The following is a 17,407-nucleotide window of genomic DNA, read 5'->3' as shown; positions in this document are numbered from 1 at the left end:
ATCTTTTAATCCTTTCCTCAACTCCTAACTAATTTCATCAATGGGTGTCTCATTATTGAAAGCATTTAATCGTTTAAAGCAAGTCAACAGATAGCTCAGTCACTTTATCCAAACTACCAACCCCAATGATCACTCCCAACCCTAAACATACTGGATCATTGCAGGTCATGATCATGTGAGGATGTAAAATTAGCAAGGATCTATAGCACAAAGTCAAAAGCAACTGAGAAAATGTTCCTTGATATCGAAACAACCATGATTCATGAATATGGTATTTGGAGTAAAAGCACAACAATGGAGGGGGAAAATATTTTTAAAAACAATAGCACACACTTGAAAGCTCAACCTTCTGCTGGATTTCACAACCATTTCAATTCTTCTCAAGCCAGGCATTTATATTGAATGATTCCAGTGTAAACCAGATCAACCAAGTGCAGCAAAGAAACATGAACACATAGAAACAACATAAAGAAATAGTTATGAGAAACCACTGTACCAGAAGGTGAAGATGCACGCAAAGAAAAAACCTCCACAGTTCGATCCAAATCAGCAATCAGTTCATGAATCCTTCAAAACCAGTGGAGACTTCATCAACAGAATATGGAAGAAAAATCCATCTTTGACGGAGAGAATCGAGATTGATAAGAACCGACCATAAGCCTGACTCATCGGCCACTGCCAAACGACAACAAGCCCCCATCGGCCACTTCTTGCTCATCGAGAAACTGATCCTCAGTGATGCGGAATGCTGCGTGAAGCCCAATCAGGACGGCGGCTACAATCAGGGCGACCAGCACATTCAACCCGACATGGGTCAGCACCAGGGCGACAATGGTGACCACGGAGAGCGCAGCCAGAATGAGGCGGTCGTCCAGCGTTCGGCCAAAGAACACCACCGGTTCGTCCCGGAAGAAGTAGAGGAAGAACCAGCCGACGAAGACAACGAGAAAAACGATCATAGACACGGGGTGCCAGAGGAGACTGCAGAAGAGAACGAAGAGGGCGGCGAGGGCGTAGTTGACGCGGAAGTAAGCGAGGTTGCGTCGCGTCCGGGCCATCGCGTCGCGGTATCCGTAGGGGCGCGAGAAGGCGGCGGGATCGGCCAGTTCGCGCCACGGGCGGCGAGTGGCCATCATCTCGCGGCCACGCTCCTTGGCTCGGGAGAACATCTCCACGGCGCGGGACGACGAAGGCGCTACGGCCGACGATGAGCTCGAGGGGATCGCGCCATAGCCCTCCGAATAACGAGATGCCGAAGACATCGACCGATCGCAAACCCTAGCGCTAGATCTGAAACGCAGCTCTCGTTTTCTACGACCAAAGTGTTGGCTCGTCTTGTGAAATCCCGCAGGCCAATAATTTATTACTCAATTTTCACAATTATCATCACTTTTCCATTTGATCTTTTATTTATTTATTTATCTATTTATTTATTTTTACCTCCCGTCAAGTACAATTTAATTAATTAATTAATTATTTTAAGAGATTACTACGTCTATCTCTTACTGGTTGGAACTTGAGTTTACACCCTTTTACGGTCAAGTCAGCTCGAAGTAGAAGAACAGAACTCACGAAAGCGAAGAAGAGTAATCTTTCCTCAAGAGAGGGGAAATATACACATAGATCGCTATGCATGTCATAGGCTGGCCAAATAGGCAATCACACGAGTGAAACACCGCCTGTTGATTAGCTGCACGTGTGAAGGTGAGATGTCTAAGGATATATTCAATGTAAAGTTTGTGAGAGATTTTTAAAATTGAAATAGGTCGGATCTCTTGGACCGCCTATCCTGATCTACTCTTGGACCTGTCCACATGCCACGTCAAATGTCGTTTCATTTATTTCTCTAAAAGGCATGTGACTCATTTCAAAACTCTAAACGCAACTCCACACCCGCGATGACCCATCATCAATCGAACGACCTCCGACCGACCTCTGACCTCCCGCGACGACATCCCGCGATGACCCAAGCTCCGACGACATTTGAACACAACACGTCACCCAAGCCTCCGCGACGACATTCCATGACAACCCAGCATGTCATTGACGATCCAAGGCTCCAACTCCTACTTGATGAAGGCCAGCTCTGATGTCCCGCCCTCGACCCTTGACAATCCAAGCTCCGCCCTCGATGACTGATTTGTAGGTACTATTTTACTCTAATTTTGTAGGTACTATTTTCCCCTAATTTAGGTCATTTCTGGTTAAAATAATTTTAGCCCTAGTATTATACCGATGTTGAACAGAAGATAATGATATTACTACAATATTTTAAGAAAAAAGGTTTGTATATATATTATGGATATGCATATTACTTTCAAAATTTGATGCTTAAATAGAATTATATTTAATGTTGGGAAACGGCATAAGTGGTATTTGGTGGAAGGCATTTACAATTGCCATTGAATAATTGTAATTCTTCATCTTACATAGTGCATTAGTTTTTGTGTAGGTTAAAAAGTTATGAGCCAGAGTTTTTGTTTGCTACCCCATAGAGACTCCTAGAGCGTGTTTCTTTGAATGAGATCAACATCAGTGAGGTGTCCTTATTGGTAGTTATTAGCATCTACCATCTCTAGATGTTTTTAGTTATCCCAATTGATTTTTTTTTTATCATAAATTGGTGTTATTTTAAGCTTATGTATATTCAGTGTGACGTTTTTCGATGGAATTTAAATATTTTTTTTGTTGAAATTTACATGTTTTGATCGAATTTGTCTTTTCGTAAATTAGTATTGTTTTAAGCTTAAGTATATTGAGTGTGATATTTTTTTTGACAGAATTGAGGCATTTTATGCAAGGAGGATGTTTTTAACTTTTTTGTCAAAATTTGAAGGTTTTTTTTTTGTCAAATGTCTCGTGCTTTGCATGAATTTATGAGTTTTTCGCAAATTGGTGTAGTTTTAAGTTGAAGCATGGTAAGTGTAATATTTTCTTTTGACAGAATTGAGGCATTTATGCAAGTTGGGGGTTGTTTTAGTTTTTTTCATCAAAATTTATATGTTTTAATCGAATTTCTATTTTTTTCGTAAATTGGTGTTGTTTTAATTTGGGGTATGTTCAGTATGACATTCTTTGACAAAATATAAGTATTTTATAAACATTGAGGGTTGTTTTTAGCCTTTTTTTTGTCGAAATTTGTAAGTTTTGATTGAATTTGTATTTTTTCACAAATTAGTGTTATTTTAAACTTAAGTATATTCAGTGTGACGTTGTTTGATAGAATTTAGGCATTCTATGCACGCTAGGGGATGTTTTTAGATGGTTTTTTTTTTGGTCGAATTTTACATGCTTTTCTCGAATTTGTGCCTTATTAGTAAATTGGTACTGTTTTAAACTTAGGTATGTTGAGTGCGACATTCTTTGACGAAATTGAGACATTTAGGTTGTTTTTAGCCTTTTTTTAATCAAAATTTACATGGTTTAATCGAAATTATACCTTTTTCACAAATTGGTGTTATTCAGGTAAAAGGAAAGAAAAATCATAACAACTTGTTCTTCATCAGCATCATGTTTCACTCGACGACGTATGAACGATGAGCAATGTGAAGCTCCCCACATATTATATTATTGTAGGTTACGAGCTACTCTCTGGATATCATCGATGAAATCTAATCCAAGAAGGAGATTTTTTCCATGTCTAAATTTTAGAGTAAGTTTTCGTTATACCAATACGGTATTGTTATGAGTTTTTTAATTATTGAGTTTTGATTAAGTTGTTTTGAAATTTAGCAAAGGGAATGTGGCTTCTTCTTATTGCATGACTCAAAACCGTCAGAGAGAAGAAGGCAATTATTAATGAGTTGAAGAGGAATAACAAAAAGTCCCCAGAGCGCAACACAGACGGTGGACGCATGACATCTCTAGCGTAATGGTCAGGGGTCGATTCTCATGAACTGATGACCTGGGGGTACCCCACCATGCGTCTGACACCTGTGTACCTGCTGCTGGATATAATTATCCTTATTAGGTGGGCTTATTTATAAGTTGTATATGTCAATACGATCTGAACCCTTAAAGTGATCTAACTTAGGCTTTTTGGATTCAGTTGTTGGATGTAGACCTTGTATGTGTAGAACCTTTATTCCCGCATCTATTATCATCTATATGCTGATAATAGATGTTCAATATATATATAGACTTATAGTCCTGCATCTATTATTATCTATGGGATGATAATAGATATCCTCTATAGATAGGGTTGGTCTCCAAGGGCTTAGAGAATCATCTTGACATAGTTTCTTGTTCTCCATTGACAAGAAGTTTTATGGCGTCGTCATCCCCTAAGTCCCTTGGAAGACCTTCCACAGAGATCAAGACGACGACGCTAAAGACAAGGATATGACTATTCAATCAGGTTCCTTGTCTATTATGTTTATGTGTTTATTTTCTTATGTCATGTTCTCGATGAAACTAAGATACATGCTCATATGTTCTTATTTTTCCTATTCAAATTCTTATTTCGGTTGTCTAGAATTCATGCGGCTTAGGTTTTACGAGAATCATCACCTATATGTACCTCCCTCCATATCCGTAGGACCGACACTAAGGGTCGTTAATGTAACGGATAAAGAAAAAGAGGAATAACAAAAAAATTAAAGTTGGAGATTAGTGAATTAAAGAAATGTACTGATTACAAGTGTACAGTTGAATATAATTATGTTATGGATGATGGGAATAACAATCATGTTACTATACAGTTGAGTGATGAAATATGTTTATTGAATAGGAAATTTAGTGTTGTTATCGTTATAGTTGTATTTACTTGGATTGTGATAATGAGGATGTGTTAATGTAACTTTATTCATAACCAAAAGCAAATAGCAAAATTTGAAATCATCATACAAAGCATTGGAACAGTCAGACTTAAATGCATTAGCACTATAGCTCAACGCCGAAGGGTTTCTTCTTTTGTATGGAATGGATTTTACTTTGAATTCTAATGCTGACATCAACACTCAATATGCATTGCATTCAGTATTTAAATAAGAACAAACAACTACTTTGATTAGAACTTTAAAGTGTTGGACCGGATAGGCCAGTTAGAGAGGGTTGAGTTGTCTGAAACACTTAAAATAATGCCTTCTCGATCTTTCAACTTAGGTTAGCAGCAATAGCAAATAAAATTAAATAATAAGAAACTAAAGAAAAAGACATCAGAATTTACTTTGTTACAATCTAGCTGGTTGTTAATCCAAGACAAATGACAGCTCTTAAAAAGTCTCCTTCGGTGAAGGCAGAGAAGCCTCTTACACTTGTTAATAGCTCAAACTATTGCTAAGAAATGAATATACAAGTTGTTATATTTTTTCTAGGTCCAGGGGTCTTTTTATAGCCCCTGGAAAAACTTATCCTCAGGCTAAAGGTGCCTTCCATAGGGTTGGAAGGCACCTCCAGCGAGGCAAAGGATAAAATTTTATCATTTTCCGCAATGGACAGAATTGCTTGGTCGAAGGCGCCTTCCATGGCAAAAGTGTCTTCGCACTGTTCATCGAAGGCGCCTTCAACAGCCTTTGAAGGCGCCTCTAGCAGCACTTACAGCTCCATTTTTCTCCTTTGCTGCTACGATCTTCTAGGTGATTTCGGCCACCGAAATAGGGCTCACCAGAACCCAATTTTCGGCCTTCTCCTCGAGCATCCTTCCTCCCCGGCTTCTCGTCCCTCGGACCACTGCGCGCGTCCTTCTCGTCCGCCGGTATATTCTTCCGCAGCACCTCATCCCTCGGACGCCCTGAGCCCGTTGGGTCTCTCCCATGTCGTCCTTATCGCTAGCTGCATCTTCCGCTCGACTTCCTGTGCTCCTAAACTCCTGCACACTTAGACACAGGGATCAGAACATAACAGGACCTAACCTAACTTAGTTGATCACACCAAAAATAACCTTGGAGTTCCAACAATCTCTCCATTTTTTTATGTGAGCAATCCAAGTTAAGTTAGGGTAAATCAACTATAAAGTAAAGATAATAAAATTACAATTATACAATAAAGTGCAAAAAGATTTTTAAATTTAATTTGACTTGAACTACTACCTCTCCCTAGACTTAATCTTTCTTTCTCCCCCTTTGATCACATAAAAAAATGGGGTAAAAAAATCTAAGGGTAATTTAAATAAGAGAGTTTTTTTTAAAAAAACACTAATTTTCCAATATTTTTAAAAAAACTTATCAAGTGTTTTGAAAATTGTAAAAAAAAACTTTGAAAAAAAACAAGTTTGATATCATTTAGAAAAATTTACAACGTAAATAATTTAGAAACTTTAAGTTTTGTAAAAAGAATTTCCAAAAAAAAAATATAAGGAAAAAATTTGCGAACTGCTGAGAACTAAGTAAAGCATTGTCTAATCATTATTTAATGCTTTATTAGTTAGTCAATTAAATATTTTATTTCGTTAATTGGCTTCCAGGCTGTGATGAGGCACTAGGCCTTCTTGGTTATTGAATCATCAACCACTTCTATACAAAGCCTCATAATGAAATCAAATATTTAATGTACTCTCTGAAAGCCCTAAGTCTAATGAAACTTTTAATTTAGATAAGTTTTTGGAATCCAATATAAGTTCCTTCCAATTGGATTAATTAGAAATTCTTTGGTATATATTTATGAGAAATTTTTCTAACTTGTCCTTTGTGGTAATAAAAATACCAATTTAGACCATTAAATTTTCTACTACTTGTATTATATGAGCATGCATGATTTTTCAAGTTCTTTATTTTTTTTTACAAAATATCATTTTCCAATTTTATTTTGTCAAATTCTTTTAATGGACAAAATTTGGCTAGAATTAATTTCAACTCTTTATTTTCTTTTTCAAGTTTGCAACAGTCTTTAGTTAATAATTTAACACATTTAAACAACTTATCAAGTGGAAGAGATTGTACCTGATTTACCTTGTCGATCTCGTTCCTTAGCTCCCCCTGAACTGCTGCTTTCTTCTGTTGACGCTCCTCCTTCATCGATGTTCTTAATCCTCATTTCGGACAAGCTTTTTTCGTGTTCGTCTTCTTGATGACTTGCTATCAACGTAAGTCCGAAAAAGGCTTCGACCTCTGATTCGGACGATGTTTCGCCCCACGTCGCCTTTAGGGTCTTGTATTTATTCTTTTGGATGGGCTTCTTGTTCTTGCCTTTGCCCTTCTCGTTGATCTTTAACTTAGGGCAGTTATCTTTAACGTGCTCTTCTTCATTATAATGGTAGCATCTGATTGTTCTTCTCTTTCTACCCTACGGATGGTTAGATTTTCTAGATTTAAGTAACTTTTTAAAGCGTCTTACCATCATTACCATTTTGTCATCGTCGAGAGAGGACTCTGAATCTTGTTCGTCCATCTTTGCCTTAAGGGCAATGTCATGCTTCGGTTCCTTCTTTATATCTGCACATCTTGATTCTTTGACTTCAAAAGTTGAAAATAACTCTTCTATGGTAATAGATTCTAAATCCTTAGAGATATAGTAGGCATCTATTAATGATGCTCATTTCATATTTCTAGGGAATGCATTAAGAGCGTACCTTAGCACCTTAGCGAATCTTGGTTGTTTACCTTTTCTCCGAGATTTGAAAGTCTGGTGATGAGCTCCTTAATCCTTGAGTGAAGGTGTGCAATGGTTTCATCTTCTTCTAATTGGAAGTTGCCGATCTGATTGCGAAGTAAGTGCTGTCTCACAAGTTTCGCCTCCGAGGTTCCTTCGTGAAGTTCTAGAAATTTTTCCCAGAGCTCCTTAGCGGACCCGTAAGCTCCGATCCGGTTTACTTCTTGTGGTGGGAAGACACTCAGTAGATAAAACTCTACTTTGCCGTTTGCCACGAAGTCAGCTTGTTCCTTCTTTGGCCATTGATACTTTTCCTTGCCTTCGGGTGCTTCAAATTCGAATTCCATTGTTAATAACAAATCGAAGTCTGTTTTGAAAAATATCTCCATTCTCTTTTTCTAGCTCACAAACTCCCCCTCGAACTTTGGTGGGTAGATGTTTGGTCCGGCCATCTCGTGTGCTTCGTTCAGCGATTAGTCCTCCTGAAGCGAACCTCGCTCTGATACCACTTCTTGGACCGGGTAGGCCGACTGGAGAGGGTTGAGTTATTTGAAACACTTAAAACAAATACCTTCTCGATCTTTCAACTCAGGTTAGTAGCAATAACAAATAAAATTAAATAATAAGAAACTAAAGAAAGAGACACCAGAGTTTACTTGGTTACAACCTAGCTGGTTGTTAATCCAAGACAAATGACAGCTCCTAAAAAGTCTCCTTCGATGAAGGCGGAGAAGCCTCTTACACTCGTTAATAGCTCAGACTATTGCTAGGAAATTAATATACAAGTTGTTACATTTTTCCTAGGTCCAGGAGTCTTTTTATAGCCCCTGGAAAAACTTATCCTCGGGCATAGGGCTGGAAGGCGCCTCCAGCGAGGCAAAGGATAACATTTTATCCTTTTCCGCAACGGCCAGAATTGCTTGGTCGAAGGCACCTTCCATGGCCTTGGAAGGCGCCTTCGCACTGTTCATCGAAGACGCCTTACAGCCATGGAAGGCGCCTTCAACAGCCTTTGAAGGCGCCTCTAGCAGTAGTTGCAGCTCCATTTCGCTCCTTTGCTGTTGCTATCTCCTGGGTGATTTCGGCCACCAGAATAAGACTCACCTGAACCCAATTTATGGCCTTCTCCCCGAACAGCCTTCCTCCCTGGCTTCTCGTCCCTCAGACCACCGCACGCGTCCTTCTCATCCGTCGGTGTACTCTTCCGCAGCACCTCGTCTTTCGGACGCACCGAGCCTGTCGGCTCTCTCTCTCTCGTCTCATCCTTCTCGCTAGCCGCGTCTTCCGCTCTACTTCATGTGCTCCTAAGCTCCTGCACACTTAGACACAGGGATCAGAACATAACAGGATATAACCTAACTTAGTTAATCACACCAAAAATAATCTTGGGGTTCTAACATAAAGAAGTTCAATATCTTGAAAAGAAGCTGAAGAAAATGAATAAATTGATAACTTTATCAAGTAAAACTTCCCAAAAATTACTATCTATAAGAGAGAACATCACAATAATTTCTCATATCAGCTCAAGTTGGCAAGCTTTCTTATGTCTTAAATAGTTATTATTTCAAAGCCAACCTAATTTTAATGTAATTACATGGCCAGGAATGATAACTAGGGCGAAACATTTACAAGGTACCTTCGAACTTGCTCCATGGACAAAACACAAGCCCACGGCCTAAGCCACTAGCACCATTTCACCACACAAACTTGAGACGAAGCATCAGTCCATGTTAAGACAACAAACAAGTATGAAAATTGATTACAAATAACATCTATATATGGATTTCTTGTCTTACTTCTATTAGATATCTCATCCGCCATCTGAAGCATAGTCTCCTCAACAACTTTATAAATTTTCTCATCCAGGCCCTAATAACTAGCTTTGTAGCATTATTCCAGGTTATTTGTCGGAAAATAACCAAGATGAGATGGTTGTTACACCTATAACATAACAATAAAATATTATCAAGTACATATTCAACCATAAACTATTAAAAAAAGCTAAATGACTAAATGGTATAACTTGTATGAAAAATAAATACCAATATATAGTGAACTAGGACAGCTCATCAAAGATTGTGAACTTCCATCGAAATCTTGTGGACTTGATATTGTAGAGTTTACCTACAATTGTGAAATAAATAGAACATGATGTTTAAACATAGAAAAAATTAATTAAAAATATTTAGTATTTTTTATTTAAAATACGAGTGTACTTGAAAAAACTGTGATGCCAATAATGGTGGAAATTGAGTCTCAATAATACTCAAACTATCAACATAACTATCAATTATTGGCACAGGATTTATAGGTTAAAACAAGAAAATGAAAAATAGTCTTAGATAGGTATAACATAAATTATCTTAGATTAATATAGTAAAACAGATACAACTTAATAGTTGATCTAGTCACATTATACATTGGGCATGTTGGAAATAGTTTCATAATGCTCTTCTATATCCTGTTATACAAAAAAAATTGATTTAAGTCTATATCTATTCAAATTTAACAACAACAAATAATTTCAAATAAATAAAATTTTGGAAGTTATGGAGTAGAAACCATTACAATCATTGAAACTTGGTTTGTTTTACTTGTTGCTTTTATTTTCCTTGAAATCTTCTCTAACCTATCTTTTAATTTCTTACCTGAGACTGTTTTCTTCTTTATTTTAATTCCTTTCACTCTAGTAGAGTTCCCTTCTCCATAATCAAATTCCTAGGATTCTTGGCTCACTTTTGATTGTTGGATATTTGATTTATTAACTTGTAAATTATCATCCACCAGCTTACACAAGCTCAACATAGCATCTTTAACAACCTTGTAAGTGTCATCCCTTTCTGTTGCCTTGGTAACGAACTAAACATTCAACCCACACAACTCTTTATATCATATATTTTGAAGTACTTTTGGATTCAAACTAGCATTATTGGCTATTGAATCATTTATTCCAAAATATCTAATTTTTGTTTTCTTGTCCACATTTTCAATACATACTCACTTAAGATCTTCATAATATTTTTCAATGTAAATATTTTCAGAATATGAGAATATCAAATCCCAGCAAAATCATATTTTTTACAGCTACACTCAATTTTTTTATACTTCTTATCAAGTGTAACTATATGATGGTTTCTTTTTTTGTGAGGAGTAATTTTATATTTTGTAAATGTATCACCATCCTCATAAATTTCTACACTAGATCATGAGATAAGTACCACTCCTGTTGCAAACATGTATTTGGCTCAGGAGCATAAATTTCACTAGCATGCTTTAAAATATCAATTGAAAACATTAAACATGGAACAATTGTCCTTGATCTGAAATCAACTTTTAATTCCTCATATTGACAATCATCAAGGAGTCTTTGGAAGTGATTGAAGAAGTCTAAAAACTTGTGTTTATAAGTGATGTACCTTTTCACAATACTATTCATGCTCTCACTTCTTTGTGTTGTAGTCATATCTGCATAAAACATATGTCGCCCATATACTAAAGTTCATTTTTCCTTTATGTTGTACATGTGTCTCAATCAATCATTGTCTTCAAATGCATACTTGTTCAAAATCATGTTTCATGCTGAAATAAAATCTTCCTCTTCATCAAAATCATATATACATGAGACAAAATATTTAACAAACTCTCTAAACTTAGAAAAAAAAACTTCACTCAAATGTATGGGGCATTTTAATAAATGTGTCAAATGCACAAATGATGATGTATTTCAGGTCATCTGGAAGCTAACGCCTTTATCATTGTTGCATCTTGATCTGTAAAAATAGTAATTGATTTTTGCTCACCCATAGCTTTAGTAAATGTATCAAACAACCACTCAAATGTCAAACTGGTTTCATCATATAATAAAGTTACACCAAAAAGTATGGATTGCTCATGATGATTAACACTTACAAATAAGGCAATTGGGCGACCTTCATTATTCTTTCTGTAGGTTGTGTCAAAGCAAACAACATCTCCAAAATTAGCATAATCAACTCTCATCGTAGCATTTGACCTAAAAATATTAGTAATCAAATCATCTTCATCAACTTAAATAACATAAAAAATTAGAATCATCAAAATACATTTTCTACGAATACTCCAATACACCCCTTGTATCCCCAACTCTCATATTTATTATTCTTTTAGATCGTAAATATTTTTTGTATTCCTCAGAAATAAAACATAAATTCTCCCTCTCACCTACTTGCCTCACCATAAGATCATGAGATGCTTTTGGGAGAATTCCCACATCATTTGTTATCTCAATCTGTATTCCTACATAAGAAGATATATTCCTATGGCTTCTATAGAGGTGCATTTTGTTTTGACTTGAGAAATAATAATTATGTTCTTTAACAAATTTCACCACAATAAGCTTGCCATTTTTTCGATTACTAATATTCATTTTAGTCTCACTGTTAGGATCCTTCGTACGGAGGCTAGAGAGGGGGGGGGTGTGAATAGCCGACCCCAAATCGTCGCGTTTCTACAAACTAGGGTTAGCGCAGCGGAAAATAACACGTAGAAACGAAGGAAAAGAAGACAAACCTCAAACAAACCGATGTAACGAGGTTCGGAGATTAGGGCTCCTACTCCTCGGCGTGTCCGTAAGATGGATGAGTCCAGTCAATCCGTCGGTGGATGAGTCCCCGGAAAACCGGCTAATATGAACTCCTTTTGGGTGGAGAAACCTCGCCACAAAACTTGCAACAACAAGAAGGAGTACAAGAAATACAAGTAGAAAGACAAGAACAATGTACAAACACTAACTTGCCTTCTCGTCGACTGCCTGTGAAGCAACAACTTCTCGGACAACAGCAGCAGCTGACCGTCGAAGCTCACACGAAGCTTAGCGAGAGCTCAACAAAGCTCGATCACACAGCAAGCTAGAAGTAGGAGAAGAAAAAGAAGAGTTGAGGCTCGCAGCAGCCCTCCTTTATAACCCGCAAGAAAGCGAAGAAACACGAAGAAATCTGCCGCATCGGCTAGTGCTCGATCGCCTGGACCGATCAGTTCCATGTGGATCGGTCCACGGACCGATCCTATTCCCTAGCCTTCGCTTCTATTCCGTCCTGATCGGTCGATCGGTCCATGGACCGATCAGAATCCTCTCTGATCGGCAAGCTCTGGATCGATCGGGACCGATCAGGGACCTCCTGATCGGTCCCCGGACCGATCAGCCCTCTGCGCCCGCCTCTGCTTCGATCGACTCCGATCGGTCACCGATCGATTATCAGCAAATTCAGCATGCCCGATCGGTCACCGGACCGATCATAATACGCGGTATCACCTGGATCGATCACCAGATCGATCCAGCTCATGGTTTTCGCCCAAACCAAGTCCAAACCAACATCCGGTCAATCTTGACCTGTTGGTACATTGCGCCTAGCATCCGGTCACTCCCTTGACCTGCTAGGACTCCCCGCTAAGTGTCCGGTCAATCCTTTTGACCCACTTAGACTTTTCTCTCCGTACCAAGTATCCGGTCACTCCTATGACCTACTTGGACTTCCCATCACCAGATGTCCGATCACCCTTGATCCATCTGGATTTTCCCTTGCCCGGCTTCACTCACCAGGACTTTCACCTAGCTTCACTCACTAGGGTTTTCACCTGGCTTCACTCACCAGGATTTCCAATCTGCCTGGCTTCACTCACCAGGACTTCCCAACTGCCTGGCTTCACTCACCAGGACTTTCACTTTCACCTAGCTTCACTCACTAGGATTTTCACCTGGCTTCACTCACCAGGATTTCCCGACTGCCTGGCTTCACTCACCAGGACTTTCCAACTCACCTAGCTTCACTCACTAGGATTTTTCCCGTGCCAAGCTCCCTGCTTGGACTTTTCCGAGTCAGGTCACCTCACCTCGGGTCAACCAGGTCAACCTTGACCACGAGTTGCACCCACAATCTCCCAAGCTTGTATCCTTGTCAAACATCAAGATACAACTTTTCTGTTCACGTCAAACATCGTCATAATTCGTCAAACATCAAAACATAACTCGAGTCAAGTCAACTCGAGTCTGGTCAACCAGGTCAACCTTGACCTAAGGTTGCACCAACAATCTCCCCCTTTTTGATGTTTGACAAAACCCATAAACAAGTTAGGTTAACCCGATAACCTAACTTAGGTTTTCCAAAACATTCTCCCATTCTCCCCCTTGGGACATCTCTCCCCCTTTTTGACACACATCAAAAAGAGGGAATCAAGGTCAAGAGTTTCTTCCCAATGAAAGTCCCATACGTTTCATTGAAACCCTTAATTTCCCCCTTGAAACTAAACTCAACAATCAACTTAGTGACAATCCCATATCACTAATCCTCAAAAAGTCTTAAGGAGTAAAAACTCCCCCTAAAAGTCAACTCCCCCTTGACAATTAGGTAAGACTCCCCCTAAAGGTCAACTCCCCCTTGACCATTGCACCAACAATGTCTTGGAGAGTTTCAAACCTTTAGAAACCCGAAACTCAACTCCCAAAAACTGAAATTTCAGACACATGCTGAAAATCAGAAATTCGGCATGCACTGATCGGTCCCCAGACCGATCAGGAACCCCTTGGATCGATTCCCAAATCGATCCTCACTTTCTGGATTGTCACTGATCGGTCACCAGACCGATCAAGCCTTCCCTGGATCGGTCCGGTGACCGATCCAGTCTCTGAAATCAGAGATTTCTGATTTTTCTCCCCGGGAGAAATTCAGAAACTCACAGAAAATTACAGAAAATTCCAAAAATCGTAAAATTTTGAGGATACATTCCTCATACCATATACTATCATGGAAAAATAATTTTAGATGAAAATAACTTCCATTTTCAAATCTTGATACAAAGTTCAAAAACTTTGAAATAGTTCAAAGTTAAGTCAACTTTGTATCAATTTGCTCAATGATGAATGCTATCACTAAAATGGCTTCATCAAGGTTTTTCAAATCAATTTCAAAATGATTTTAAACCTTTTAATTTAGGACCATAATCTTAGGGCTAAATGTACATGACTTGTAAAAAATCTTTCCCTATGATCCCCAATATCGAATTAGGCTCATCTAGGTACAAGAACTATGCACCTTGATCCTAACTCATGATCCTAATATCTCACACACATCTAAGGTGTATAAAACACATCCAAGTCAATTTTGATGTGAGATATGGGTTTAGGTCATCTTAGGCTAAGTTCTCATGCATTTGCTAAACTACACTTTGATCTCAATATCAAAATGTGTTTTTATCCTTACATCAATTTCATTGATCATTAATGCACAAGATGATGACATGGCATATAATGATTTCATAAGTAAAAATATGTGCCAATGTCATGATGTCATGGCATAAAGTGTGAAACTTAAATAAAGCATGACATCTAAACTAACCTAATCATTATCATGACATTTTAAATGATCATAAAATAAATATGATGTCATGACATGGTATATGGCAAACAATATATGGCAATCAACATATAAAGGTATAGAAATACCTAATTCTAGCTTTAGTTGCCATTTTTGATACTTTTGATCATTTTGCCATAAGTTCTATATTCCTAAGTATGATAGACCTAAAATCATATCCTCAAGACTTTTAGATCACCATGTGCCAATGAGATCGACCTTAGAAAATTCTTCAAATATGATTGGCACATCCTAATCACCTTAGGAATGATTTTCCATTTTCATTTTCAAGGCTTGATCACACCTTGAAAATTCCTAAAATGCCACATTTTGCCATGATTAGGTTAACTACCTATTCAAGTAAGGTTGGTACACCCTAATCATCTAGCGTGATGAAATCACGCTCCTAGGAACCCAATACCTATTGGAACTCATTGGGTTCACTAAGTATTCACTAGGGATGACTTCCCTAGCAACCCTTCTAATGACTCTCTTAGGCTTTAAAACCTTGGTCATTTGGGATTCATCAAGATCAACCCTAGGGGTGACTCCCCTTGTGACCTTGGTGTTGGTCTTCCTAGCCCTAGGTGTTGTTCCATAATCGAATGGAACATTATGATAGGTGGGCTTGACCATTTGGGACTTGGGTTTGTGACCCAAACCTTTCTTGTCCTTGGGCTTTGAAATTTGACCCTTAGACCCTAGAGTTGACTTCTCTAAATTCTTTAGGGCCTTTTCTAGAGTGTCAAGTCTTGACCTCAAGACTTGATTTTCTTTCTCTAAAACCTCAAGTTTTAATTTATCATTCTTTCTTGAGGTGTTCCTAGGCATATGTCTAGTTGTCTTGGGGTTTCTACCTAGATTTTCCTTAGCCTTAGATGAGTTGATCCTAGGGTTGGCTTTCCTAGTGTTATCCTTATCTAGGCTAACATGTTTAGCACCTAAGCACATATATTGGTTCCTTAAGTTAACATGCTTATCATTATTAGCAATTGCAATAAAACTACTAGCATGTGTCTTATTAGAATTGCAATAATGAGCTTTAAATGTTACCTTAGGGTCTGCCTTTGCTCGCCCTATTGACGTGCTCGGTCTCTTGTCCTTGTGAGATTGCCTCCCCCTCGGACATTGACTCCTATAGTGTCCCCTTCGCTTGCATTGGAAGCACACCACGTGCTCCTTGCCTTTGCGTATCAGGACTCCGGCTTCCTTGACCTTTGGCGCCGGTGGAGACTTTCTAATCCTCTTTGGACACTTACTCTTGTAGTGCCCAAACTCCCTACACTCAAAACACATTATGTGTAATTTGCTTGAAATTAAAGTGCTTGAGTTACCTAGGGTTGAGGATGAATGTAGACTCTCTCCTTCATCCCTTCCGGAGGTAGATGCTTCTTCTTGCTCCAATCTTGAGGAAGTGCTCTCCTCCTCTTCTTCCTTAGATGTTGAGTAACCCTCAACTTCTAATTCCTCTCTTCCATGGTGTGAGCTACTTAGCTCACTTGACTCCTCTTCATGGCTTGAAGTGGAGCTCTCCTCATGGAACTTGGCCAAGTTGTTCCACAACTCCTTGGCATTGTTATAACCACCTATCCTACACAAAATATCATTAGGTAAAGAGAATTCAATGATTTTCGTTACCTCATCATTGATGGTTGATTGGTGGATTTGCTCCTTGGTCCACTCCTTCTTCTCTAGGGTTTCTCCTTTCTTGTCCATCGGAGGCTTGAAACCTAATTGAACACAACTCCAATTTTCAAGGTTAGACATAAGAAAATACCTCATTCTTACCTTCCAATACGCGAAGTCGCAGCACTCGTAGAAGGGTGGAAACGTAATGTCTTCTCCGAGTCGATCCATTCTCTAGCTTGTGCTCCCCCGGGTGTTAATCCGACGAAGAGCAACCTTGCTCTGATACCACTTGTTAGGATCCTTCGTACGGAGGCTAGAGAGGGAGGGTGTGAATAGCCGACCCCAAATCGTCGCGTTTCTACAAACTAGGGTTAGCGCAGCGGAAAATAACACGTAGAAACGAAGGAAAAGAAGACAAACCTCAAACAAACCGATGTAACGAGGTTCGGAGATTAGGGCTCCTACTCCTCGGCGTGTCCGTAAGGTGGACGAGTCCAGTCAATCCGTCGGTGGATGAGTCCCCGGAAAACCGGCTAATATGAACTCCTTCTGGGTGGAGAAACCTCGCCACAAAACTTGCAACAACAAGAAGGAGTACAAGAAATACAAGTAGAAAGACAAGAACAATGTACAAACACTAACTTGCCTTCTCGTCGACTGCCTGTGAAGCAACAACTTCTCGGACAACAGCAGCAGCTGACCGTCGACTGGAAGCTCACACGAAGCTTACTGGGGAGAGCTCAACAAAGCTCAGATCGCAAGCAGCAGCAAGCTAGAAGTAGGAGAAGAAAAAGAAGAGTTGAGGCTCGCAGCAGCAGCCCTCCTTTTATAACCTGCGAAGAAAGCGAAGAAACACAGAAGAA

The 17,407-nt window shown here is 38.9% G+C and overlaps 1 protein-coding gene across 1 annotated transcript; it reads right to left on the bottom strand.

Annotated features, from left to right (window-relative positions):
* Positions 1 to 374: 374 nt before the first annotated feature.
* LOC121981868 (PRA1 family protein F2-like) lies at positions 375 to 1,339 on the bottom strand. Its single transcript, XM_042534627.1, has 2 exons — positions 654 to 1,339; positions 375 to 567 (listed from the first exon to the last, which is right to left on the bottom strand). Exon 1 carries the CDS (start codon positions 1,260 to 1,262, stop codon positions 666 to 668), a length of 597 nt encoding a protein of 198 aa, XP_042390561.1. The 5' UTR covers positions 1,263 to 1,339; the 3' UTR covers positions 375 to 567; positions 654 to 665.
* Positions 1,340 to 17,407: the final 16,068 nt, after the last annotated feature.

Source organism: Zingiber officinale, chromosome 5A (assembly GCF_018446385.1).
Source record: "Zingiber officinale cultivar Zhangliang chromosome 5A, Zo_v1.1, whole genome shotgun sequence".
Taxonomy (NCBI): Eukaryota; Viridiplantae; Streptophyta; class Magnoliopsida; order Zingiberales; family Zingiberaceae; genus Zingiber; species Zingiber officinale.
This window is presented reverse-complemented; position numbering and strand designations above follow the sequence as displayed.